Source organism: Oncorhynchus masou, chromosome 23, assembly GCF_036934945.1.
Source record: "Oncorhynchus masou masou isolate Uvic2021 chromosome 23, UVic_Omas_1.1, whole genome shotgun sequence".
Classification (NCBI taxonomy): Eukaryota; Metazoa; Chordata; class Actinopteri; order Salmoniformes; family Salmonidae; genus Oncorhynchus; species Oncorhynchus masou.
Genome location: NC_088234.1, coordinates 20,006,569 through 20,033,855, shown reverse-complemented (window position 1 = coordinate 20,033,855; position 27,287 = coordinate 20,006,569). Strand labels below are relative to the sequence as shown.

At 41.4% G+C, this 27,287-nt stretch overlaps 2 protein-coding genes across 3 annotated transcripts; one reads left to right on the top strand and one right to left on the bottom strand.

The window, feature by feature from the left end:
• The first annotated feature begins 605 nt into the window (after positions 1–605).
• On the top strand, positions 606–22,177 carry LOC135510521 (interferon-induced very large GTPase 1-like). Of its 2 annotated transcripts, none has more exons than XM_064931524.1 (7): positions 606–633; positions 1,550–1,647; positions 6,024–6,115; positions 13,691–13,817; positions 14,548–14,805; positions 14,917–15,177; positions 15,288–22,177. In XM_064931524.1, exons 2-7 carry the CDS (start codon positions 1,563–1,565, stop codon positions 20,027–20,029), a joined length of 5,565 nt encoding a protein of 1,854 aa, XP_064787596.1. In that variant the 5' UTR covers positions 606–633; positions 1,550–1,562; the 3' UTR covers positions 20,030–22,177. The 2 variants fall into 2 exon arrangements, with proteins under 2 accessions (XP_064787596.1, XP_064787595.1); XM_064931523.1 differs by lacking the exon at positions 606–633 and adding an exon at positions 1,116–1,183.
• On the bottom strand, positions 22,017–27,287 carry LOC135510522 (perforin-1-like). Its single transcript, XM_064931525.1, has 7 exons — positions 27,192–27,287; positions 26,413–26,783; positions 24,698–24,861; positions 24,366–24,585; positions 24,137–24,276; positions 23,590–24,013; positions 22,017–22,877 (listed from the first exon to the last, which is right to left on the bottom strand). The coding sequence occupies exons 1-7, from the start codon at positions 27,196–27,198 to the stop codon at positions 22,419–22,421; spliced, it is 1,785 nt and encodes a 594-aa protein (XP_064787597.1). The 5' UTR covers positions 27,199–27,287; the 3' UTR covers positions 22,017–22,418.

Below are 27,287 nucleotides of genomic sequence, written 5' to 3'. Positions count from 1 at the left end.
GGTGGTGTCAGAGGAAGACCCAAAAAATTGTCAAAAACTCCAGTCACCCAAGTTATAGACTGTTCTCTCTGCTATCGCACGGCAAGCAGTACCGGAGTGCCAAGTCTAGGTCCAAAAGGCTCCTTAGCAGCTTCTACCCACAAGCTATAAGGCTGCTGGACAATTAATAAAATGGCCACCCAGACTGTTTACTCTGACCCCCCACCCCCTTTGTTTTTACACTGCTGCTACTCACTGTTTAATATCTATGCATGCTCACTTTACCCCTACCTACATGTACAAATTACCTAGACTAACATGTACTAGGTACCAATACCCCCTGTATATAGCCTCGTTATTGTTATGTACTTTTATTGTGTTACTTTATTGCATTTTTTTAATTTCGCTTATTTGGTAAATATTTCCTTAACTCTATTTCTAGAACAGCATTGTTGGTTAACGGCTTTTAAGCAAGAATTTCACGGTAAGGTCTACACCTGTTGTATTCAGCGCATCTGACAAATAAAATGTATTTGATTTGATAGTAAACGTTTACATTAGTCTACAAGACCTGTCTGGGCTGCCAAGATTCATGTGACACATCTTGTCATGAGACCCAGCTACGACTGGCTGGACACTGCACTCTCCCTGGAGGTAAGCCCTAGTTTTAAAAGTTTGTTGGCTACGTAGAGAACATTTGCCAATTAATTTTTTGGGACCAAGCAGACTTTGAAGGGAAAGTGTTCACTGGCTCGGATTCAAGCCACACACCTTTTAACCAGTACACCAATTCGTCTGCTAAATGTTCATTCATGTTCAAGACCATTCTTCATTACGTGCCTATGAAAACGTTCTGCAGTCTGCCTTGTCAAAACGAAACTCAACCTAGTCTAGTCTATTCTATCCCCTTACCATTTGAGTGAAATGAAACTGAAATAAAAGTATAGACGGACTGAACCAAATGATAACAAAATCAGGCTATATATGTTTTTTTAACGTTAACTACATTCTAATAAAGTGTAGGCTAAAGTTATATGTGAATACAGTGAACTACTGAACATTTTCAAAATGTGATGGCATGAATGTTGTCGGTCTGGCACAGTAGACAGTTTCATTCATACACATGGTTCATCCCAATGGCATTTAGTGCTGTCGCTGGAACGTTTGATTATGCGTTGTCATTGAGCTGCGGTGTGATATGCAGGTGAGTCGTGTCTCGTGAAGTGTTGCTTATCAAACCGTCTAATATCTTAAATCACAGGGCCACTTATGTTTTTATCCTAGTGAAAGATAATAGAGTGAAGTGAAAGATAATACAACCTGTAAGCCAACGAAATTGTACATCTAATATCACATTAGCTGATTATAAACCAAGGTTGCTGTAAGCCAATACTTTTTACGAATGCAAATGTTTGAAAGGGTAGCCTAATATATGTCCTTTTTTTCCAACATTCTTATGATCTGATTATGCGGCATTGATAAACAGTTTTATTAATTCTATGGGGTGTCTAAATTAGTACAACATTTCACTTTACTGTTAGGCACATATTTTTATTGAGTTGTGTTCCAGACATTTTCAGAAAATGAAGTGTCCTCGATGTAACACCCTTTGTGAGGAGGGACAGCAGTGTTGCTTGAGATGCAACGCAATCGTCGAAGAAGAGATAGGTAAGTAGCGTCGGGCCTTTTCTAGACGAGTGATGAGTCCTGTCGGCTGGAAGCCTATTTCTTTAATTATTGAAAAATACACTACCAACTAGAAAACGGTAGTCATTCAAACAACAATCTCTTCACATTCACAAGTGGAAAAATAAATGCATCAATAGTTTTAAAAAGTATTTCGTAACATCGTGAAAATAGGGCCTGTGATCATTTCATTTTATGAATATTATAGTTTACTTGTGTATAATATATATATACATATATCTTAGAACCTTTTTATTAAATTAATAATAATCAAATCTGTATAGTATTCCCACAAACTCCGAACAATCAAGATGGTAAGATCTGGCGAAACGAGTCATCTTATCCTGTATCAGTGTCAATAGTGGTCCTCCAGCTCAGTTGGTAGGCTATGATGATTGCAATAGGATAGTGGGTTTAATTCCTGGGAACACCCATATGTATGCACGCACGACTGCGTCTCTTTAGATAAAATAGTCTGCTAGAATATCATATTACATACATTTAACCCTATTCCGATAAACTATTGGCCCATTGTCTGTATACAGTATGTATTTATTATGGATGCCCATTAGTACCTTCCAAGGCAGCAGCTACTCTTCCTGGGGTCCAGCAAAATTAAGGCAGCTATATACAATTAAAAAACATTCCATTACATTAAGTGTGTGAACTCAGCCACTACTCTACTACCACATACACTATTGTTCAAATGTTTGGTGTCACTTAGAAATGTCCTTGTTTTTAAAAGGAAAGCCCATTTTTTGTCCATTAAAATAACATCAAATTGATCAGAAATACAGTGTAGACATTGTTAATGTTGTAAATGACTATTGTAGCTGGAAATGGCTGATTTTTAATGGAATATCTACATAGGCATACAGAGGCCCTTTATCAGCAACCATCACTCCTGTGTTCCAATGGCACGTTGTATTAGATATACAAGTCCATCATTTTGGGGGGTGGCAGGGTAGCCTAGTGGTTAGAGATCTGTCGTTCTGCCCCTGAACAGGAAGTTAACTCACTGTTCCTAGGCTGTCATTGAAAATAAGAATTTGTTCTTAACTGACTGTCTACTTAAATAAAGGTTAAAAAAATAAAGGATAATTGATCTTTAGAAAACCCTTTTGCAATTATGTTAGCACAGCTGAAACTGTTGTTTTAAAGAAGCAATAAAACTGGCCTTCTTCAGACTAGTTGAGTATCTGGAGCAACAGCATTTGTAGGTTCGATTACAGGCTCAAAATGGCCAGAAACAAAGTACTTTCTTCTGAAACTCGTCAGTCTATTGTTCTGAGAAATGAAGGCTATTCCATGCAAAAAAATTGCCAAGAAACTGAAGATCTTGTACAACACTGTGTACTACTCCCTTTACAGAACAGCGCAAACTGGCCCTAACCAGAATAGAAAGAGGAGTGAGGAGTGGGAGGCCCTGGTGCACAACTGAGCAAGAAGACAAGTACATTAGGGTTTGAGAAACAGACTCCTCACAAGTCCTCAACTGGAAGCTTCATTAAGTAATACCCGCAAAACACCAGTCTCAAGGTCAACAGTGAATAAGCGGGTACTATTTAATGAAGCTGCCAGTTAAGGACTTGTGAGGCTTCTGTTTCTCAAACTTGACACTATAATGTACTTATCCTCTTGCTCAGTTGTGCACCGGGGCCTCCCACTCATTCAGAAGAAAGTACTTTGTTTCTGGCCATTTTGAGCCTGTAATTGAACCCATAAATGCTGATGCTCTAGATAATCAACTAGTCTAAAGAAGACCAGTTTTATTTCTTCTTTATTCAGAACAGATTTCAGCTTCGCTAACATAATTGCAAAAGGGTTTTCTATTGATCACTTAGCCTTTGAAAATGATAAACCTGGAGTAGCTAACACAGGGCGGCAGGTAGCCTAGTGGTTAGAGCATTGGACTAGTAACCAGAAGGTTGCAAGCTTGAATCCCTGACCTGACAAGGTCCACCTGTCGTTCTGCCACTGAACAAGGCAGTTAACTGACTGTTCCTAGGCCATCATTGAAATTAAGAATTTGTTCTTAACTGACTTGCCTAGTTAAATAAAGGTAAAATAAAAAAAAATGTGCCATTGAAACACAGAAGTAATGGTTGCTATCTGCCAGCTACAATTAACAATGTCTACACTTTATTTCTGATCAATTTGATGTTATTTTAATGGCCAAAAACTTTTATTTTCTTTCAAAAACAGGGACATTTCTAAGTGACCCCAAACTTTTGAACATTAGTGTATCTGCAAACCAAAATCCACGTGTATGTGTTGTTTTAGTGTGTGTATGCTGTGCATGAGGATGAGGGAGTGGGAGGGCTGTATCATGAACAATTGTCAGAATGAGGACGGTCAGTTTAGTTCTTTTTGTCACTGGTGTTACAGTGGGGAGAACAAGTATTTGTTGATACACTGCCGATTTTGCAGGTTTCCCTACTTACAAAGCATGTAGAGGTCTGTAATTTTCATCATAGGTACACTTCAACTGTGAGAGACGTAATCTAAAACAAAAATCGAGAAAATCACATTGTATGATTTTTAAATAATTAATTAGCATTTTATTGCATGACAAGTATTTGATCACCTACCAACCAGTAAGAATTCCGGCTCTCACAGACCTGTTAGTTTTTCTTTAAGTATCCCTCCTGTTCTCCACTCATTACCTGAATTAACTGCACCTGTTTGAACTCATTACCTGTATAAAAGACACCTGTCCACAAACTCAATCAAACAGACTCCACCCTCTCCACAATGGCCAAGACCAGAGAGCTGTGTAAGGACATCAGGGATAAAATTGTAGACCTGCACAAGGCTGGGATGGGCTACAGGACAATAGGCAAGCAGCTTGGTGAGAAGGCAACAAGTGTTGGCGCAATTATTAGAAAAGGGAGGAAGTTCAAGGTGACGGTCAATCACTCTCAGTCTGAGGCTCCATGCAAGATCTCACCTCGTGGGGCATCAATGACCATGAGGAAGGTGAGGGATCAGCCCAGAACTACACGGCAGGACCTGGTCAATGACCTGAAGAAAGCTGAGACCACAGTCTCAAAGAAAACCATTACTAACACACTACGCCGTCATGGATTAAAATCCTGCAGCGCACGCAAGGTCCCCCTGCTCAAGCCAGCGCATGTCCAGGCCCATCTGAAGTTTGCCAATGACCATCTGGATAAACCAGAGGAGGAATGGGAGACGGTCATGTGGTCTGATGAGACAAAAATAGAGCTTTTTAGTCTAAACTCCACTCGCCGTGTTTGGAGGAAGAAGAAGGATGAGTACAACCCCAAGAACACCATCCCAACCGTGAAGCAGGAGTTGGAGGTGGAAACAACATTCTTTGGGGATGCTATTCTGCAAAGGGGACAGGACGACTGCACCATATTGTGGGGAGGATGGATGGGGCCATGTATCACGAGATCTTGGCCAACAACCTCCTTCCCTCAGTAAGAGCATTGAAGATGGGTCGTGGCTGGGTCTTCCAGCATGACAATGACCTGAAACACACAGCCAGGGCAACTAAGGAGTGGCTCCGTAAGAAGCATCTCAATGTCCTGGAGTGGCCTAGCCAGTCTCCAGACCTGAACCCAATAGAAAATCTTTGGAGGGAGCTGAAAGTCCATAGTGCCCAGCGACAACCCTGAAACCTGAAGGATCTGGAGAAGATCTGTATGGAGGAGTGGGCCAAAATCCCTGCTTCAGTGTGTGCAAACCTGGTCAAGAGCTACAGGAAACAAATGATCTCTGTAAATGCAAAGATTTCTGTTCCAAATATTAAGTTCTGCTTTTCTCATGTGTCAAATACTTATGTCATGCAATAAAATGCAAATGAATTACTTAAAACACATACAATGTGATTTTCTGGATTTTTGTTTTAGATTCCGCCTCTCACAGTTGAAGTGTACATATGATACAAATTACAGACCTCTACATGCTTTGTAAGTAGGAAAACCTGCAAAATCGGCAGTGTATCAAATACTTGTTCTCCCCACTGTATATAATTATGTAATAAGGGCCAAGGGGGTGTGGTACATGGCCAGTATACCACGGCTAAGGGCTGTTCTTATGCACGACGCAAAGCAGAGTACCTGGATACAGCCCTTAGCCGTGGTATATTGGCAATATACCACAAACCCCTGAGGTGCCTTATTGCTATTATAAACTGGTTATCAACGTAATTAGAACAGTAAAAATACATGTTTTCTCATCCCTGTGGTATATGGTCTGATATACCACAGCTGTCAGCCATTCAGGGCTCAAACCACCCAGTTTATAATGGAAAATAAAGCATCTTATAATGTTATATGTTTTTGATGTGCTGCAACATGAGCTCATCTATTATCCCAAACGTATTGCAGAGCCAGGCAGTCTGAAAGATGTGACCTATGACCTGGGTAGGAGTGGGGCGGCTGAAGACACCTTGCCAATGGACAGTTCCTCAGATGAAGAGGTAGGGTTTTCTGTTCCTCTTTCACCAAAAGGTTTTTGAAGATAGATATGTATTGTATAACTTATCATACTGTATCAAAAACCTTGTCAGTTCAATATACAGTACCAGTCAGAAGTTTGGACACACCTACTCATTCCAGGGTTTTTCTTTCTTTTTACTATTTTCTACATCTATGAAATAACACATATGGAATCATGTAGTAACCAAAAAAGTGTTAAACAAATCAAAATATACCTTATTTTTGAAATTATTCAAAGTAGCCACCCTTTGCCTTGATGACAGCTTTGCACACTCTTGGCATTCTCTCAACCAGCTTCTTGAGGTAGTCAACTGGAATGCATTTCAATGAACAGGTGTGCCTTGAAAATGTCTTTCCTTAATGCAATTGAACCAATCAGACCAATTTGTAAGTCTCTCTGGATAAGAGCGTCTGCTAAATGACTTAAATGTAAATGTAAATGTGTTGTGACAAGGTAGGGTTGGTATACAGAAGATAGCCCTATTTGGTAAAAGACCATGTACATATTATAGCAAGAACAGCTCAAATAAGCAAAGAGAAAAAACAGTCGATCATTTCTTTAAGACGTGAAGGTGAGTCAATGCGGAACATTTCAAGAACTTTTAACGTTTCTTCAAGTGCAGTCGCAAACACCATCAAGCGCTATGATGAAACTGCTTCTCTTGAGGACCACCACAGGAAAGGAAGACCCAGAGTTTCCTCTGCTGCAGAGGATAAGTTCACTGCACCTCAGATTGCAGCCCAAATAAATGCTTCACAGACACAGAGTTCAAGTAACAGACATCATAGCATCAACTGTTCAGAGGAGACCTTCATAAACGAATTGCTGCAAAGGAACCACTTCTAATGGACACCAATAATAAAGAAGAGACTTGCCTGGGCCAAGAAACACCAGCAATGGACATTAGAAAGGTGGAAATCAGTCCTTTTATTTGATGAGTCCAAATTTGAGATTGTTGGTTCTAACCACCATGTCTTTGTGAGACGCAGTGTAGGTGAACAGATGATCTCCGCATGTGTGGTTCCCAACGTGAAGCGTGGAGGAGTGATGGTGTGGGGGTGCTTTGCTGGTGACAATGTCTGTGATTTATTTAGAATTCAAGGCAGACTTAACCAGCATGGCTACCACAGCATTCTGCAGCGATACACCATTCCATCTGGTTTGCACTTAGTGAGGCTATCATTTATTTTTCAACAGGACAATGACCCAACTCACCTCCAGGCTGTGTAATGGCTATTTGACCAAGAAGAAGAGTTATGGAGTGCGGCATCAGATATCCTGGCCTCCACAATCACCTGACCTCAAACCAATTGAGGTGGTGTTTAGATGAGTTGGACCGCAGATTGAAGGAAAAGCAGCCAACAAGTGCTCAGCATATGTGGGAACTCCTTCAAGACTGTTGCAAAAGCATTCTAGGTGAAGCTGGTTGAGAGAATGCCAAGAGTGTGCAAAGCTGTTGTCAAGGCAAAGGGTTGGTATATAAAGGGTGGCTATATTTTGATTTGTTTAACACTTTCTTGGTTACTACATGATTCCATGTGTTATTTCATAGTTTTGATGTCTTCACTATTATTCTACAATGTAGAAAGTAGTAAAAATAAAGAAAAATCCTTGAATGAGTAGGTGTGTCCAAACCTTTGACTGGTACTGTATATACAGTGCCTTGCATAAGCATTCATACCCCTTCGATTTCTTCACATTTTATTGTGTTACAAAGTGGGATTTACATGGATTTAATTGTACGTTTTTGTCTACTCAAAATACTCTGTAAAGTCAAAGTGGAAGAACATATCACATTAAAAAACGATATTCACAAAAATGTGATAGCTAAAATGTAGTCGTTGCTTAGTTATTCCTTAGCCTAAATAAGTTCAAGAGTAAATTTGGCTTAACAAATAACATAATAAGTTGCATGGACTTTGTGTTAAATAATAGGTGTGGACATTATTTTGGAACGACTAACCCTTCATCTGTCCCCCATACATGCAACAGCTGTACGGTCCCCCAGTCAAGTACTGAATTTCAAGCACAGATTCAACTACAGAGCCTGTTTCAAAAGCCTCATAAAGAAGGGAAGTGATTGGTGGATGGGTAGCAATAACAAATCAGGGATTTATTATTTTACCTTTATTTAACTAGGCAAGTCAGGTAAGAACAAATTCTTATTTTCAATGACAGCCTAGGAACAGTGGGCTAACTGCCTGTTCAGGGGCAGAATGACAGATTTGTACCTTGTCAGCTCAGGAATTTGAACTTGCCACCTTTCAGTTACTAGTCCAACACTCTAACCACTAGGCTACCCTATCTCTTTAAGCATGTTCAAGTTAATATGCTGTAAGATTATGAATTACACCACGGGCACATGCCAAAGATACAGTCGTCCTTCTGAATTGAGCTGTGGGACAGGAATGAAATTGCTCAAGGATGTTACCATGAGACCATTGGTGATTTTAAAACAGTTACAGTACAGAGTTCAATGGCTGTGATGGGAGAATACTGAGGATGGATCAAAAACATTGTAGTGACTCCACAATAATGACTGATGATTTGAAAAGAAGAATACAAATATACAAAAATATTCCAAAACATGTATATTGTATGCAACAAGGCACTGAAGTAAAGTGAACAAAAGTATAAATACAACATGTAAAGTGTTGGTCATGTTTCATGAGCTGAAATAAAAGATCCCAGAAATGTTCCATAAGATTATTTCTCTCAAATGTTGTGCACAAATTTGTTTAAGACCCTGTTAGTGAGCATTTCTCCTTGCCAAGAAAGTCCATCCACCTGACAGGTGTGGCATATCAAGAAGCTGATTAAACAGCATGACCAACGTCGTTTTAGAGAATTTGGCAGTATGTCCAACTGACCTCCCAATCTCAGAACACATGTATGTTTTTGTGTGGGCGAGCGGTTTGCTGATGTCAAAGTTGTGAACAGAGTGCCCCATGGTGGCGGTGGGGTTATGGAATGGGCTACGGACAATGAACACAATTGCGTTTTATCGATGGCAATTTGAATACACAGAGATACCGTGACGAGATCCTGATGCCCATTGTCGTGCCATTCATCCACCGCCATCATCTCAGCATGATAAAGCATGAACATTTCTAATTCTTCCATGGCTTGCATACTCACCATGTCACCCTTTGAGCATGTTTGGGATGCTCGGGATCGACATGTACGACATTGTGGTCCAGTTCCCGCCCATTTCCAGAAACTTCGCACAGCCATTGACGAGGAGTGCGACAACATTCCTCAGGCCACAATCAATAGCCTGATCAACTCTATCCGAAGGGGATGTGTCGCCCTGCATGAGGCAAATGGTGGTCACACCAGATACTGACTGGTTTTCTAATCCACGCCCCTGCCTTTCTATTAAAGTATCTGTTACCAACAGATGCATATCTGTATTCCCAGTCATGTGAAATCCATAGAAGAGTACCTAATCAATTTATTTAAATTGAACGATTTCTTTACATGAACTGTAACTCAGTAAAGTCTTTGAAATTGTTGCATGTTGCATTTATATTTTTGTTCGTTATAATTCTGCAAAAAAACACAGCACAGAAATACACTTTTTGTCCTAAAATGCAAAGTCTTATGTTTGGGCCAAATCCAACTCAACACATCACTTATTTTCAAGCATGGTAGTCGCTGCATCATGGTATGGGTATGCTTGACATCGGCAAATACTCTGGCATTTTTCAGGATAAAGAAAAATGGGGTGGCACTAAACACATCAACATCCTAGAGGAAAACCTGCTTCAGTCTGCTTTCCACCAGACACTGGGAGAGGAATTCACCTTTCAGCAGGTCAATAATCTAAAACACAAGGCCAAATCTACACTAGAGTTGCTTACCAAGAAGACAGTGAATGTCCCTGAGTGGCCAAGTTACAGTTTTGACTTAAATCTGCTTCAAAATCTATGGCGAGACTTGAACATTTTAACATTGTTGTGTAGATTGTTGACAAAAACATACAATTAATTCCATTTTATTCCCACTTTGTAACAGAGTAAAATGTGAAGAAGTCCAAGGGGTATGAATGCTTTAGCAAGGCACAGTATACATACAGTGTATTCTGAAAGTATTCAGACCCCTTGATTTGTTCCCACACTTTGTTACATTACAGCCTTATTCTAAAATTGATTAAATCGTTTTTTTTCTCATCAATCTACACACACTACCCCATAATGACAAAGCAAAAACATTTTTTTTGAAATACAGTGCCTTGCGAAAGTATTCGGCCCCCTTGAACTTTGCGACCTTTTGGTACATTTCAGGCTTCAAACATAAAGATATAAAACTGTATTTTTTTGTGAAGAATCAACAACAAGTGGGACACAATCATGAAGTGGAACGACATTTATTGGATATTTCAAACTTTTTTAACAAATCAAAAACTGAAAAAATGGGTGTGCAAAATTATTCAGCCCCTTTACTTTAAGTGCAGCAAACTCTCTCCAGAAGTTCAGTGAGGATCTCTGAATGATCCAATGTTGACCTAAATGACTAATGATGATAAATACAATCCACCTGTGTGTAATCAAGTCTCGTATAAATGCACCTGCACTGTGATAGTCTCAGAGGTCCGTTAAAAGCGCAGAGAGCATCATGAAGAACAAGGAACACACCAGGCAGGTCCGAGATACTGTTGTGAAGAAGTTTAAAGCCGGATTTGGATAAAAAAAAGATTTCCCAAGCTTTAAACATCCCAAGGAGCACTGTGCAAGCGATAATATTGAAATGGAAGGAGTATCAGACCACTGTAAATCTACCAAGACCTGGCCGTCCCTCTAAACTTTCAGCTCATACAAGGAGAAGACTGATCAGAGATGCAGCCAAGAGGCCCATGATCACTCTGGATGAACTGCAGAGATCTACAGCTGAGGTGGGAGACTCTGTCCATAGGACAACAATCAGTCGTATATTGCACAAATCTGGCCTTTATGGAAGAGTGGCAAGAAGAAAGCCATTTCTTAAAGATATCCATAAAAAGTGTAGTTTAAAGTTTGCCACAAGCCACCTGGGAGACACACCAAACATGTGGAAGAAGGTGCTCTGGTCAGATGAAACCAAAATTGAACTTTTTGGCAACAATGGAAAACGTTATGTTTGGCGTAAAAGCAACACAGGCCATCACCCTGAACACACCATACCCACTGTCAAACATGGTGGTGGCAGCATCATGATTTGGGCCTGCTTTTCTTCAGAAGGGACAGGGAAGATGGTTAAAATTGATGGGAAGATGGATGGAGCCAAATACAGGACCATTCTGGAAGAAAACCTGATGGAGTCTGCAAAAGACCTGAGACTGGGACGGAGATTTGTCTTCCAACAAGACAATGATCCAAAACATAAAGCAAAATCTACAATGGAATGGCCAAGTCAAACTCCAGACCTGAATCTAATCGAGAATCTGTGGAAAGAACTGAAAACTGCTGTTCACAAATGCTCCCCATCCAACCTCACTGAGCTCGAGCTGTTTTGCAAGGAGGAATGGGAAAAAATTTCAGTCTCTCGATGTGCAAAACTGATAGAGACATACCCCAAGCGACTTACAGCTGTAATCGCAGCAAAAGGTGGCGCTACAAAGTATTAACTTAAGGGGGCTGAATAATTTTGCACGCCCAATTTTTCAGTTTTTGATTTGTTAAAAAAGTTTGAAATATCCAATAAATGTCGTTCCACTTCATGATTGTGTCCCACTTGTTGTTGATTCTTCACAAAAAAATACAGTTTTATATCTTATGTTTGAAGCCTGAAATGTGGCAAGAAGGTCGCAAAGTTCAAGGGGGCCGAATACTTTCGCAAGGCACTGTATATCATATTTACACAAGTATTCAGACCTTTTACTCAGTACTTTGTTGAATTACCTTTGGCAGCGATTACAGCCTCGAGTCTTGGGTATGACACTATAAGCTTGGCACACCTGTATTTGGGGAGTTTCTCCCATTCCTCTCTGCAGATCCTGTCAAGCTCTGTCAGGTTGGATAGGTGCACAGCTATTTCCAGGTCTCTCCAGAGATGAATGATTGGGTTGAATTCTGGGCTCTGGCTATTCCACTTAAGGACATTCAGAGACTTGTCCCGAAGCCACTACTGCATTGTCTTGGTTGTGTGCTTAGGGTTGTTGTCCTGTTGGAAGGTGAACCTTCACACCAGTCTGAGGTCCTGAGCACTCTGGAGCAGGTTTTCATCAAGGATCTCTCTGTACCTTACTCCGTTCATCTATGCCTCGATCCTGACTAGTCTCCCGTTTCCTGCCGCTGAAAAACATCCCCACAGCATGATGCTGCCACCACCATGCTTCACCATAGGGTTGGTGCCAGGTTTCCTCTAAACTTGACGCTTGGCATTCAGGCCAAAGAGTTCAATCTTGGTTTCAAAGAGTTCAATCTTGTTTCTCATGGTCTGAGAATCTTTAGGTGCCTTTTGGCAAACTCCAAGCGGGCTGTCATGTGCCTTTTACTGAGGAATGGCTTCCTTCTGGCCACTCAGCCATAAAAGCCTGATTGGTGGGTTGCTGCAGAGATGGTTGTCCTTCTGGAAGGTTCTCCCATCTCCACAGAGGAACTCTAGAGCTCTGTCAGAGTGTTCTTGGTCACCTCCCTGACCAAGGCCCTTCTCCCCCGGTTGTTCAGTTTGGCTCTAGGAAAATTCTAGGAAGAGTCTTGGTGGTTCCAAACTTCTTCCATGTAAGAATGATGGAGTCCAATGTGTTCTCTGGGACCTTCAATGCTGCAGAATTTTTTTGGTACCTTTCCCCAGATCTGTGCCTCGACACAAACCTGTCTTGGAGCTCCACAGACAATAACTTTGACCTCATGGCTTGGTTTTTGCTCTGACATGCACTGACAACTCTGGGACCCTATATAGACAGCCTTTCCAAATCATGTAAAATTAAATGAATTTACTATAGGTGGACTACAATGAAGTTGTAGAAACATCTCAAGGATGATCAATGGAAACAGGATGCACCTGAGCTCAATATCAAGTCTCATTGCAAAGGGTCTGAATACTTATGTAAATAAGGTATTTCATATTATTATTGTTATATACATTTGAAAAACTTCAAAAACCTGTTTTTGCTTTGTCATTATGGGGTATTGTGTGTAGATTGATGTGATTTTTTTTAATACATTTTTGTAAAAGGCTGTAACGTAACAAAATGTGGAAAAAAGTAAAGGGGTCTGAATACTTTCCAAATGCACTGTATATATTCTTATTATTTTTATATTTTTAATATTTTGTATGTTTTACAAATATTAAAATGTTTCTTCCACTTTGACATTACAGAGTATGTTGTGTAAATCATTGACCGAAAATGACAATTAAATTCATTACAATCTCAAATTGTATCACAAAAAAATTGGGAAAAAATCATGGGGTGTGAATACTTTCTGTCGTTGTCCTTAAAATGTGCCCTCTTTTATCAATTCATTTGCTTTGCAATTTGCAATGTGGGGACATGTTTTAATCATTACATTGACAGAAATGTGAGTGTAAAACCTTTCATTCAAGCTGTGAACGTTTTTCTATTCATTTGAAGGACTTTCATGATGCAAGTGATCAATTCCTTGACTTAAAACTTGGGGAAGATGAGGACACATGTCAGAGAGTACAAGTTGACGGTCTGGAGGTAGAGCCAGCTCAACAGATGGAGGCTGCTGTAGAAGGTGCTTCAGCAATATTAGAGAAAATTATATAATTTACAAAATACTGTATCTCTGAATTATTGTCAAGCTTAGAGTATTCTTTATAATTTCATAAAATGAATATCAGTTTCTTTCCATTCACATGAAAACACTGCATCTGTATGCATATTAGGGAGTTGTAGTGATATTATGTTGTAACCAGTGGTGTAGTGGGGGGAAAACACACCTAAATTATTTGTATTATATTCAAGAGTTTACTCGCATATCATGGAAACGTGCATAAGATATAGGGAGCATTACTTTATTCACTGTGAACAATCATAAGCAGTTACCCACCAATTTGTTTTACCACTACATCAGTTGTAGTTTTTAATAACCGTCACCGGTTGTATCTGTATTTCACTGCTAGCATAACAACAGTAGCGATAATACAGTATACAGAAAAAGCATTTATTTATAACCTTTTCATACCATCATCATAAGAACTTGTTTTATTAAATTAAGAATTTCAAATGTCATGGTATATCCCTGTGTGTAACAATGTCACAATGATAATATCGTTTAATAACACAAGCTTTTCATTGTTATAATAGGCCTAATATTCATTTTCTGCTAAAATGAACATTCACACAAGTAATCGAATACTAACCTCCATTCGGATATTGGAATAACTGTGCCCATCCTTAGCTGCTGCAACTCTTTCCCAGAGATGAACATTATTTATAACTTAACTTTTTACTCTCTTTCACAGAGCTGTCCTCCCCGGGAGAAATAACAGTTCACTATGTTGGCAGTGACTCTGTTTCTCTGAGCTGGCTTCCTTTTGACCCGGCATGGAGGTACAAATTGACCTACTCCTGCTACACCCAAAGAGAGATCCTGTCCATCCAAGGATCCAACAGCACTGACGTGGAAGGCTTGTACCCGGGGACAGAGTACACTTTCAGCGTCTCATCGGTCACTGACGATAGGAATCTGAGAGCATTGGTCACAATGTCCATGTATACAAGTAAGTGCTTTGATTCAAACATGGCCTCTTGCATTACAGGGAGAATGATGTTTAACTTGTGTTTTCATTATTTCAGTTATAATTGGATTGGGTCCTTTGTCCTTTATGCAGAACCTGTGCCACCTGAAAAGATAAAGATAGATCATGTCAGCAGTGAATCAGTGTCTCTGAGTTGGGACAAACGTGTTGGTGTCACTGAGGCATGTCTCGTGACCTGTTCCTGTAATGGAGAGGATGTCCAGAAGATAACAACAGAATCCAACACCCTGACGTTCTCCAGTCTGAGTCCAGGTGTCAAATACTCCTTCCACGTCTCTACGGTGCTGAAAAACGGGACCCAAAGCAAGTCTGCTGTGACATATGTACGCACAAGTGAGTGTATTAAGAATTTTCACTGTGTTACTTTGACAGGAGGGTGTTTTCTAATGGATTGATTGACAACCAAGGCGCTCAGATCTGAAACCCTTCTCGATCCCTCACAGAAACCCACCTGGAGAGCTTGCTGCTGAACCTGGGGTTGGAGCAACACTACACAGAGAAGCTCACCCTGAGCACCGTGCTGCAGATCGATGAGAAGACCGTCAGAGATGAACCCGCTCAGACTCTCTCAGCCCTACCATGGACTTTCTTGAAGAGGTTAATGATGGTTAATGTAACAGCTAGGAGTGTGAAATGTACCTCATCAGGAGGAGAGGAAAGTTGTGATGCTTCATTTTGCAACATAGAGCTAGATCTGGAGAGTCTGGTTGATAACCTGGATTCTAGTAATGTTATAAACCCCTTAGACGTTGTTACTGCTCTCTTTCTGTGCTGTAACAGTTTTCTGCAGCAAGAGATGGTCTTGAAAATGTCAATGTGTCAGTTTTCTGTGCCCCTACTTCTACCCAATTGTGACACAAAACAGTGCATGCTGATGATTTGGGCAATGCGAGACATTGTCAAGAAGTTTAGACCTCATTCATTGTCAGACCCAAGAGGATTTGTTGAAGACAGGATTGTTCTCTCTGACCTCCCCATGGTCTCTTTTGTCAGATTGGGTGAGTGCTCTGTGTCCAAGTCACAGATTCTGAACAAGCTTCTGAGTAATCCCCAACAGTATCATGATACATTTGTCCACCATGACATGGAATGTGGTGATAGTCCAAGGAGGATATCCAATGGATTGGTTGAGATAAGCTGGTACCTTCCATGTGGGAACAAGAACATTGACATCTTTGGTGAACCTGTCGCTGTAGCTAATCTAAGAGGGGACATCAGTTCCTTTGAGACCCAGTACTCCTTTCTTTGTTCAACCTCTGCAGCAGTTTTTGTGTTCTTTGACAACTTGGACACCAAGTACAAGCTACTGACCAGCCAAAACACCAAGGCACAGCTGTTTCTGGTGGGTAACCCACAGAGCAAGAGCTTCAGCATTGATGCTTTAAAGAGAACAGCAGAAGAGTTGAACTTGAAGAAAAGCAACATCATCCTGAAAACCAAACAGATGAATGATGCAGACTTTGTGAAGAACCTGAGAAACACAGTTGGGGAGGTCATCAAGAGTTCAAAGTCCAGAATGCCATTGGAGCAGATGGCTGAAGTGGCACACGAGCTTGGGATCTTTGTTGATGAGGACTGCCAAGAATGTCAGAGTGCCAAGCAAAATGCGGATGCAATCACATCAAAAATTCATGACACACCACAGTATAAGGAAACACAGCTTCCCTTGCAAGGACAGATCTGGAAGGAGCTGGCACGTCTAGAGAAGGAGGAATGCAGACTGCGGAAAGCTGGTGACAAGAACATTGAGACGTACAAAAGTGAACTCCAAACAGAGAAGAGACAACTTAGGGAACAGCAAAGGAGTTATGACATGTCAGAGGCAATGACCTGCTTCATACATGCAATATCAAGCACAGGGCTAGAAAGGTCCTACTTCTTGAAATGGATGAGAATGAACCTGGACAATATGGCTCGTAAAAACCTTTCTGGCCTGAGGGAAATGTATAAAGAAAAGTCTCAGAATTGGTCTGAAAACCAAGATGAAATTGCATACCTTGATAGACAGATTTCAAACAGTTCTTTGGGAACCGAACATTTCCTACGTGAAATGGGTCAACTGTACGAATCTGCGGTCTTACTGAGCGAAACTGAAGAGTCACGGAAACAACTGCAGCACCTGCCCAGACTATGTGCTGAGCTGCTTCTGGATGGGTTTCCTCTGGAGCTGGTGGACGGAGACGCTTCTAACATACCTCTGAGATGGGTGAGTGATGTGCTGCATCAGCTCAATGTCTTAGTGCAGCCGAAGAACAAGATCCTGGTGGTAACTGTTCTAGGTGTTCAGAGCACAGGAAAGTCCACTCTACTGAATACAATGTTTGGAGTGCAGTTCGCAGTCAGTAGTGGCAGATGCACAAGAGGAGCCTTCATGCTTCTCATCAAAGTCAAAGAAGACTTCAAGAAAGAGCTGAACTGCGACTTTGTAGTGATCATCGACACAGAAGGGCTGAAGTCTCCAGAGTTGGTACAGCTGGATGACAGCTATGAGCATGACAACGAGCTAGCCACTCTAGTTGTTGGGCTAAGTGATGTCACAATTATCAATATTGCCATGGAGAACTCGATTGAGATGAAAGATATCCTGCAGATCGTCGTCCATGCTTTTCTCCGAATGAAGGAGGTGGGAAAGAAACCCAAGTGCCAGTTTGTCCACCAGAATGTGGCAGATGTCTCGGCACATGACAAGAACATGAGAGACCGGAAAATGCTCTTGGAGCAATTGAATGAGATGACCCAGGCAGCAGCCAGAATGGAAAACAAGGAGGAGAGCATGAGCTTCACAGATGTGATGGAGTACAACCCAGAGACTGGTAACTGGTACATCCCTGGACTTTGGCATGGAAACCCTCCAATGGCACCTGTCAATGCCGGGTACAGTGAGTCCGTCTACGAGTTCAAAAATAACATGATCAAGGTCTTCCAGAACTGTGAAGCCTCTGGGAACAACATCATGGACTTTCTGGAGTGGACAAAAAGCCTTTGGAATGCTGTGAAGTATGAAAACTTCATCTTCAGCTTCAGAAACAGCCTGGTGGCTGATGCCTACATGAAGTTGTGCATTGAGTTCAACAAGTGGGAATGGTCTGTCAGAAAACACATGCACACATGGATGACAAGTGCTGAAGCAAGGATTTCCAACTTTGGAACAATAGCAATGAAATCTCAGACAGGAGATGAGAGGGATTTTCTCTGTCAATTGAAAAGTGCAGCCTCAACGGAACTTGTCAAATGGGAGAAGACCATTCTTGACAACCTGACCAAGTACTATGAGCAGACAGAGGGCCATGTCTATCTTGTGGAGAGATACAGAGAGGATTTTGCAAACAGCACCAAAAGTATGAAAAGGGAGATGGAAAACTCTATAATGAGTAAACTGGAAGCTGCTTTTGAGATTCGAAAAGGAATGAAAAAGCTTGACACAATCAAGAAGAACCACACAGCCGTGATGGAGGAGAAGGTGCTGAAGTTGCTTGAGAACTGCAGAAAGAGCCATTCTGAGCAGTCAGAGAAGGACCTTGATAGAGATTTTGAAAAGGTGTGGGAGGAAACCGTGCAGGAGCTCTCTTTTACAGGATTAAAGAAACAAGACATTGTGAGCGATGTTTTCAACCAACTCCGGTCTAACATGAAGCAGAAGGGAGGTTCAGTGAATGAAAAGCTGAACAAAGAGAAACTTGAAGATCATGGAAAAGAACCCTTCATAGTCACTCCACAGGGGTTTTTCAAGAGATTATTAAAGGGTTTGTACATGGATGAGCACACAAGAAAAACCCAGGCCATGGCAGACAACCTTATAGAGATATGCAAACAATTTGTAAATGAGAAGATCCAAAATAAAACAGATTACAATGACACATACATTCAAGAGATAATGCATATGATTGAAGAGACGTTGAACGCCAACAAAAATCTTGAAACAAGCGATAAATTTGAAGTCTCCATTAAATTGTACATTTGTGGGTTTGCATCCAGGGCTTTCCAATCAATGCATGAACAGTTCATATGTGACAATGATCCTCGTTTGTGCCTTGAACAGTTCAAAGGTAAATATTTGGCGAACTTCAAAGACTTGTTCAATGGACAAGATCAGTGTCAGAAGAAAGCTGAGCAGTTCACCACCCTGTGTCTCAAACCAGCAGTAAAAGCCTATGTTGCCAGTTCCCTGGGTCCGGAAATTGTTGACGATATGCTGACAGGACAGAATGCCTTACAATTCAGCTCTCGGACATTTTTCCAGTACTCTATCTTGAAGCAACTACTGTCAGAATTCAACTTTGCCAACTATGTGAGCTACACTTGTCACTATGAAGACTTTGTCAAGAATTGGATTTTGGGTGAAATGTTGAAACGATTTTCACAAGGGAAAAAAATGTTTGAGTTGGAAGACTCTCAACTCAAAGGGATCATCAGAGTCATCACTGAGGCAATCACAAAAGTACAGAAGAATAAGAATGGCAACATAAAGGAATTAATTCAGGACATATGCAGGGAACTTGGAGAGAAGCTGGTCATCCCCCAAGATGCATTGGAAGCCACCATGATCCTCAACAATTCCAACCAGGAACAGTTTTCCTACTGGCTCAAAACATCTGTGGTGGAGATGGAACAGACTCTGAGAGAAGAATTCAGAAATGCAACAGATGTAAGTAAGAAATTGGAACAACTGAGGATTAAACCACAGAACGTCCTGTTCACAAGAGTGTTTGGCTGCGGGAAGCAGTGTCCATTCTGCAAGTCACCATGCGAGGCAGGAGGGGAGGCCCATAATGATCACTGTGCTTCAATACACAGACCACAGGGACTTGGTCGATACAGGTTTGATGGTTCAAAGGAACTCGTGACTGATATCTGCTCCTCCTCTGTGTTCAGTGAGAGTTCTTTCAGATGCTATGAGACAAATGGAAAATACCACCCTTTCAAAAAGTACAGAGACATTTTTCCAAATTGGCATATTCCAGCAGATCCCAGCATACAAGCCTCAGACTACTGGAAATATGTGATGGCAAAATTCAACAAGAAATTTTCCAAAGAGTATGATGCATGCCCAGGAGATATCCCCCATGCCTGGAAATTGATCACAAAGGAACAGGCAGAAAAGAGCCTTAGAGAGTCCTTTAGCATTACTAATGCTTTGAGTCCCACGGTATCGCCAGCACATTCTAGTGCTTCTAACCCCTTTTAAACATTGTGTGTTTTAGCTACAGACTGGTGTTTCTTTTGCATTAGATCCGTCTATATCTTCTGCATCTGCCAAAACCAACCATTCGCCTGCGCAAATTAACAGGTGCTGAACTAGAGCAGTGTTTGTGAGACGAGGGCAGATCCCGAAAACGGTTGTTCTCACAAAATAAACATCTATAATGTCTGAACGGTTTGAGCTAGAAAACTATTATGAAAAGCTGAGACTCTCACGAATACACACAAGTAATGTTTTGCTCTATGACATGCACAAGCCACACGAGCCATTAGAAGGTAAGGGTTCTCCTACATACATCCCAGGACATATGGCTCAGCGGTCTAAGGCACTGCATCTCAGTGCAAAAGGTGTCCCTGGTTTGAATCCAGATTGTATCACATCTGTCTGTGATTGGGAGGCCCATATGGCGGTGCACAATTGGCCCAGGTTTGGCATGAGTAGGCCGTCATTGTAAAGATTAATTTGTTCGTAACTGACTTGCCTAGTTAAATAAAACATTTGGTCTATAATACTGTAATAAGCTCACAAAATTGTTTGCACAAACTCCGCATAGTTGTCACTGGAAATTATATGGTATAACACTTGAATATGAGGGCAGAGTAAGCAGATAAATGAAAGTAGTGAATTTCAGGTATTTTGTCCAGGTATTCCGTGTCTAAAAAGGTTTTTAATTTAGAGCCCATTCATCCTCTCGAAGAGGAATAGCATCTTGTAGAGTAATGATGTGTCGGGCCATAGTAAAAAAACAATTTTTAAATGCCTTTGCTGGTAAGAAAAATGGTCAGATTTAACACTAAACAAAGAAAATACATTTATGATAAAGATGCTTAAATCTGATTATGTTTTAGGTTTTAGTTTACAAAATCAAGACAAGGCATCTGCTTCATCACTCAGCAGAATAGTCTAATCGAAGAGCCACAAAATGGTGGTTGGAATGATAATCTGTTATACACTGTGCCTCAGCTTCTTTGCTTGAAAGCAATTCGCTAAAGATACATCAGTCCTTGAACTTGGCGTGACTATCAGTCTACTTTGGCAGGCACTGACAACAATCAACAAGGAATCTGTTGTCCGATGCGAACTGCAGAATATTGCCTCTTGAAGTCGACACTTTTTTTGTGAATCTTCTACATTTAAATAAATGGTAGTATTTACAGAGAATAATTTTCTAATTTTGTTTTGTATTTGTGCTAGTATTCATTTACAGTTTGTTTTTTTATGTGGTTTTATCTTTCATTTTTCTGTAACATTGGGTTTGGTCAAATCAAGCATGGTCTGACATTTAACTTACACTTCTGTGATTCAGGAAAGTGTTGAGAAACCATTGAATTGGACAATTGTGAGAATATAATACTTTTCTAAACTTTTCGCTTTTCTAAAGAGACTTTGACATGATATTGTCCCTGTGAAATATCAGTGCTTAGCTATTTGTAGTAGCTGAATAGTAAGATTAAATTGTGTACTTACAATAATATACCCTGAAGTACACACACAATCATCCTGATGCCTCCTACTGTCAGGGTTGGGTTAAATTCCATTTAAATTCTGGTCAATTCCAAAAGTGAACCAAACGCCAATTCAAATTCAAATTGTTCGAAATTGAAGTGATCTGGAATTGTAATTTTAGTGTACTGTACATCCTGATCTGACGGGAGCTGAAATGCAATTGACCCCAACCCAGCTTAATGTATTAGTATTTCCCACCAAATATATTCCATAATAAAGAAATCACTTTCTTGTATAACATATCAATGGAAAAGAATCTTAACAGTGACTCCTTGAACTGGTCCAGTTGGTCAATGAAGAGGTGTAGTCAACAAAGTAGGCTACACCAACTGTAGTAAATATTCCTTTCTAAAATGTATTAAATTATTATATATTTAGAGAAAAATTGCTTCCATTGAATACAACATAAAAGCAGAACATTTCTTTTCAAGTGAGGGTCAATGAATTGATGTTCTGGACTACCAGCTGAATATTTCAAATCAAGTAGCTTTTTATTGCAGTGGTAGCACAAACAACATGGCACAGTCATGAGAGAATGAAAACATAAATGTCCATTTTAATGCATGATATTTCATTTTGTAATTGTACATGGCCCCTGTTCAATAAACATATAAACATGTGTATAAACCATTACCTTCAGAAATACATAGGATATACAGCACTTTGGATGTTTTTGTTGGTGTTTTAAAAATTTTTTTTTACCAAAGTAAAATGATTTATGGTTCAAAACAATAGGTTAGAAATGGTATGCCTTAAAGTTAGATAGGCCAGGATAAGGTTTATAGTGCATAGCATAGCGGTTTTGATCACAGCTCACTGAGAGCAAGGAGACAAGGGGAACCATTATCCCTCACATGCGATGTGAGATTCATGTGTTTTTTCCATGACCATTAGCCTTCTGCTTAACCACGAAAGCCAGGGGGTCTCCTAGGGGCCGGCCCGTCCGGATGTGAGCCAGCAGATCCTGGGTCATGTTGAGGGAGTTGCGGGAGGTGTAGAGGTCAGAGAGGTCAGAGTTCATCCCAGAGGGGACATACTCCCCACAGGTGGAGCCCCCAAGTCCTGTGGCACAGTCAACCTTGTAGGAAAAGAACAGGGTTCCATGATTCATGGGACACATTTTGATGTGAGAACCCAGCCGTACGCTGCACTCCCCCAGGAGGTCGTTCCAAGACTTGTACCAGGTTTTGTCTTCATCGTACACAGCAAACTTCAGCTCACTGGCCAGGGAGAGCTTGACGAAACCGAAGTCTAATATTTTTTCCCAGGCGGGGTTGTTGTTGTTGTAGATCACCCTGGTCTGCATGGCTGCTCCATCTATTGACACCTTGACGGATCAAACCAAATCAAACTTTATTTAAAGGTACTGTATGTGATTAGAAAAAGAAAAAAAAACAGGGCTCCCTGCCACTTGTTTTAGTATAGTATATACACTACATGGCCAAAGGTATGTGGACACCGGCTCGTTGAACATCTAATTCCAAAATCATGGACATTAATATAGAGTAGCCCACCTCTTTCCTGCTATAACAGCCTCCACTCTTATGGGAAGGCTTTCCACTTGATGATAGAGCATTGCTGTTTGGACTTGCTTCCATTCAGCCACAATCATTAGTGAGGTCGGGCACTGATGTTGGGTGATCAGGCCTGGCTCGCAGATGGCATTCCTATTCATCCCAAAGGTATTCGATGGGGTTGAGGTCAGGGCTCTATGCAGGCCAGTCAAGTATGGCACTATGCAGGCCAAACCGATCTCGACAAACCATTTCTCTATGGACCTCGCTCTACTGACAATGTTTGTCTATGGAGATTGCAATGGCTGGCTGTGTGCTCTATTTTATACACCTGTCAGCAACGGGTGTGGAGGAAATAGCCAAATACACTAATTTGAAGGGGTGTCCACATACTTTTGAAGGGATGTCCACATAGTGTAGAGGGATGTGGCTACGGAAATGTAAATCACGTAAAATTGTAGACTTTAGCATTCAAGTCCATTTAAAAACAAATTTCTTAGTAAGATAAAATAAAAGAGATAATACCTTGACGAAGCCGTCGGTCTCAGAGGTGGTGTCCCCCCAGAGGCCCCTGGCGTTCTTCACGGTGACGGTAAGGTGGGCCTGGCCCTTCTCCTGCGGGCAGCACTGGCTGGTCATCTCCTTGCTGGCCTGGCACACACACTGGCAGGAGTCGTGGGCACTGGAGCTGGAGCCTCCCTTGCACTTCCCAGAGCAGCGCTTGACCAGAGCATGTTCCAGGATGTAGTCCTCCACAGCCTTCTTCAGACCAGCCCTCTTACTTGCCTGCTTCACCAATAGGTGGAGGGGGTGAAGGGAGTAGTTGATGACATCAGGGATGGTCTTCAGGCTGCTCGCCCAATCAGCGAAGGCTTTGGAGTTTCCACCCGTTTGGGAGAAGAGCAGGTCTGGCGTCCCGTCCGTCTCTCCCCCCACCACCTCGGTAAACCTGTTTGTTCATCATTAGTCATGATTTGTCTTAAACGAGGACCACAATGGAAATATGTGTTTTATAAGTCTTGTATAATGCCCATTAACCCCCAAAAATCTATGAAATCAAAATCAATCGAACCTCTCTTGGAAGGTGCTGCTGAAGCGGTCCTTGATGTCACGTTTCTGAAGATCTGCCTTGCAGAACTTGGTCTCTGTCTTTACTTCGGCTGTTCCGGTAACGGTGGCGACGGAGGCCTCAGCCTCAAGACAGTCCTTGACCTGGATTATTATTGTTTTTAACATAATGTACATTTTCTTTAAATAAATAAATACATTTACTTCTATATTTTGATTGAAAAGGACTTGACCTCGTTCTCGTTGTAGCCGCTCAAGGCCGCCTGACACACTCGCAGGGAGGTCACGCTCTTCACCCGCCCCCCTAGGAGAACCTTCTTGATGAAGTGGGTGCCAAAGTTGGCAAGAAAATATCTGTATTCAACCTTGGTCTGGGCTGTGTAGAGGGGGGGCAGGAGGCCCAGGGAGCGAGAGAACTCAGGGTGCAGGGGAGGGTCATCTAGCAGGCGGTATCTGAGAAAGAAACACACAAGATGGAGAGTTTATAGCCTGTAGAGAGCAGTGTTGGTTCTATAAAGTTAAACTTCTAGAATACAAGTGATGTTATATTTATAAGGTATATCACCTGTAATAAGAGCAGTGTATATCCTGTTTGATGAAGCTGTACTTGTCCTTCTTCGACTGGCTCATCACCGTTTTGGCAGCTCTGGAGTGGGTGCCCCCCACCATGACCGACCCCTTAGCCTGGGGGGTCATAATGTCCAGACCAATCTTCCAACTGACATCTACCTACACATGGTGGTGGATAAGGTGCGTTTACCCACATAAAGCACTTTGAGTATTGGGAAAAGAGCTATATTTGAATATATATTGAATCAATTATTCTTATTTATATTATTATTATACTTCTGACTATTATTATAAATCTCTCTCTCTCTATAAATATATATTTTATATACTGAATAAAAATTTGAATGCACCATGTAAAACTTCCAAATATTTTACTGAGTAACAGTTCATGTGAGGATATCTGTCAATTTAAATTAATTCATTAGGCCCTAATCTATTGATTTCACATAACTGATAATACAGATATGCATCTCTTGGTCACAGAAACCTTTAAAAAAAATGTGCTTCACAATGGGATTCATCATGACTTTTTCAGGACATATGTGGCAATAATTTATTTCAGAAGGAGCCAGCAAAACTAGTGCACTGTGTGTGCTCCGGGTCATTAGACACCATTAAACATGCACCTCTCTGGGGTGTGGACACGACTGCCTTATCCTGTAACTGTGTTCTGGCCAACTATGTACTGTTGCTATGGTTAAACCTCTTGGGTTTTTTTCCAGAACACGGGTGTCCCTTTCAGAGGAGTTAGCAGGATGACATGTATGGTCATTCCTGTGAAGTGCCAAGGTCTGTTACTATGGTCCAACATGCATGAACCTGGCTTAAGGCGAGTGCAGACTATTTGTGTCTCTTTCTGTGGCTCTACGGGTTCCATGCCCTAATATGAAACCAATACGGTAACGGTGGCTAAATGCCTGAGGGGATGAGCCATTGAGAGGAGTTACTGTGAGTGTGGCGAAAGGAGGACAAATATATAAAACGTGTGTGCCAACACTGGAAGGCTGTTGTATTCATGAAACAGCTCGGCTTTTGTGAAGTGGTAATGAAAGTCTGTTTGAACGCACATGCTCCAGTATTTGTGAAATATGACTGACCAAATTTTTCCACGACAGCTTTAGGATCTCGGCACGGTATTTCGGGTGTATTCAAATTCTCATCGATAATATGCAATTGTGTTCGTTGTCTGTAGCTTATGCCTGCCCATACCATAACCCCAGAACCACCATGGGGCACTCTGTTCACAAAGTTGACATTAGCAAACCGCTCACCCACATACTGTATTTGTTCTGTGTTTGGAAGGCTGATTGGACGTACTGACAAATTCTCTAAAACGACAGAAGCCGCTTGTGGTAGAGAAATTAACATTAAATTATCTGGCAACAGCTCTGGTGGACATTCCTGCAGTCAGCATACCAATTGCACGCTCTCTCAAACCTTGAGACATCTGCAGCATTGTGTTGTGTGACAAAACTGCAGATTTTAGAGTGGCCTTTTACTGTCCGCAGCACAATCAGCTCATTGATATGACACGCCTGTCAAGTGGATGGATTATCTTGGCAAATGAGAAATGCTCACTAACAGGGATGTAAACAAAGTTGTTTGCAAAATGTTCGAGAAATACGCTTTTTATGCGTATGGAACATGTCTGGTAACTTTTCTTTCAGCTGATGAAACCAACACCTGACATGTTGAGTTTAGCAGTATTACCTCTGTCTGGCTGCTGCTCACAAACGCCTCGCTGGAGTCGTAGACCATACTGGCTAACTTCATGTTGCACTTCTGCGAGGGACGCCAGTCCACCACAGCCGCAGGCAGCCTCTGAGTCTGGCCTTCCATGAAAGGGTTAACACAGAGGGTACAGGTCCCGTTATCGCTCTTCCTCCAGGTGTCCACGTCGATGACATAGGCCTGCTTGCGTTCCATGGTGACGACGTCGAAACCCTCGCCCGCCAGGTTGGTACCGGGAGCTGACAGCGCAGCCTTGCACTCTGCTGGCCGGCCCGTGGTGCACGAGGACAGGACAGGGGAAAGCCACGCTCCCCACAGCCACAGCAGGGCAACCAGAGAAGTCTGTGTGCCTGGAGAGGAAGAGGAGAAAGTAGATTTGACATACATTTAAATCAAGGTCAATTCAAGTGGTAAACTTAACGGGATATTACATTCCAATCTCAACGCTTGTCGGATGTTTTCAGAACTCAAAACGTGTCTAATGTTAAGATATTGTGGCGTAATTTGATTTGTCTAGCGGAAAATCACTGTTAATTCCTGGGTACATATGCGACAGGGGTTCGATCCCTGAGTCAACTGCACAGCTCTCATCTTTCTCCTTGCTCACTTCACCTCTGTAACTATCTCCATTAAACTATACAATGTGTAGGGGGAGCAGAATCCTGTTCCCCCACAAAAAGAAAAGGGAGGAAAAACCCAGAGTTGCTCTCTTTTGAAGACATACATAGAGAGTAAAGCATAGATATATAACCTCTCACCTGACATAATATCAATCACAATCTATTGGTGATGATGATGGCTTTGATGAAGATGATCATGGAACAATGGAGCATTCTGTGTCTGTCGGACATCTG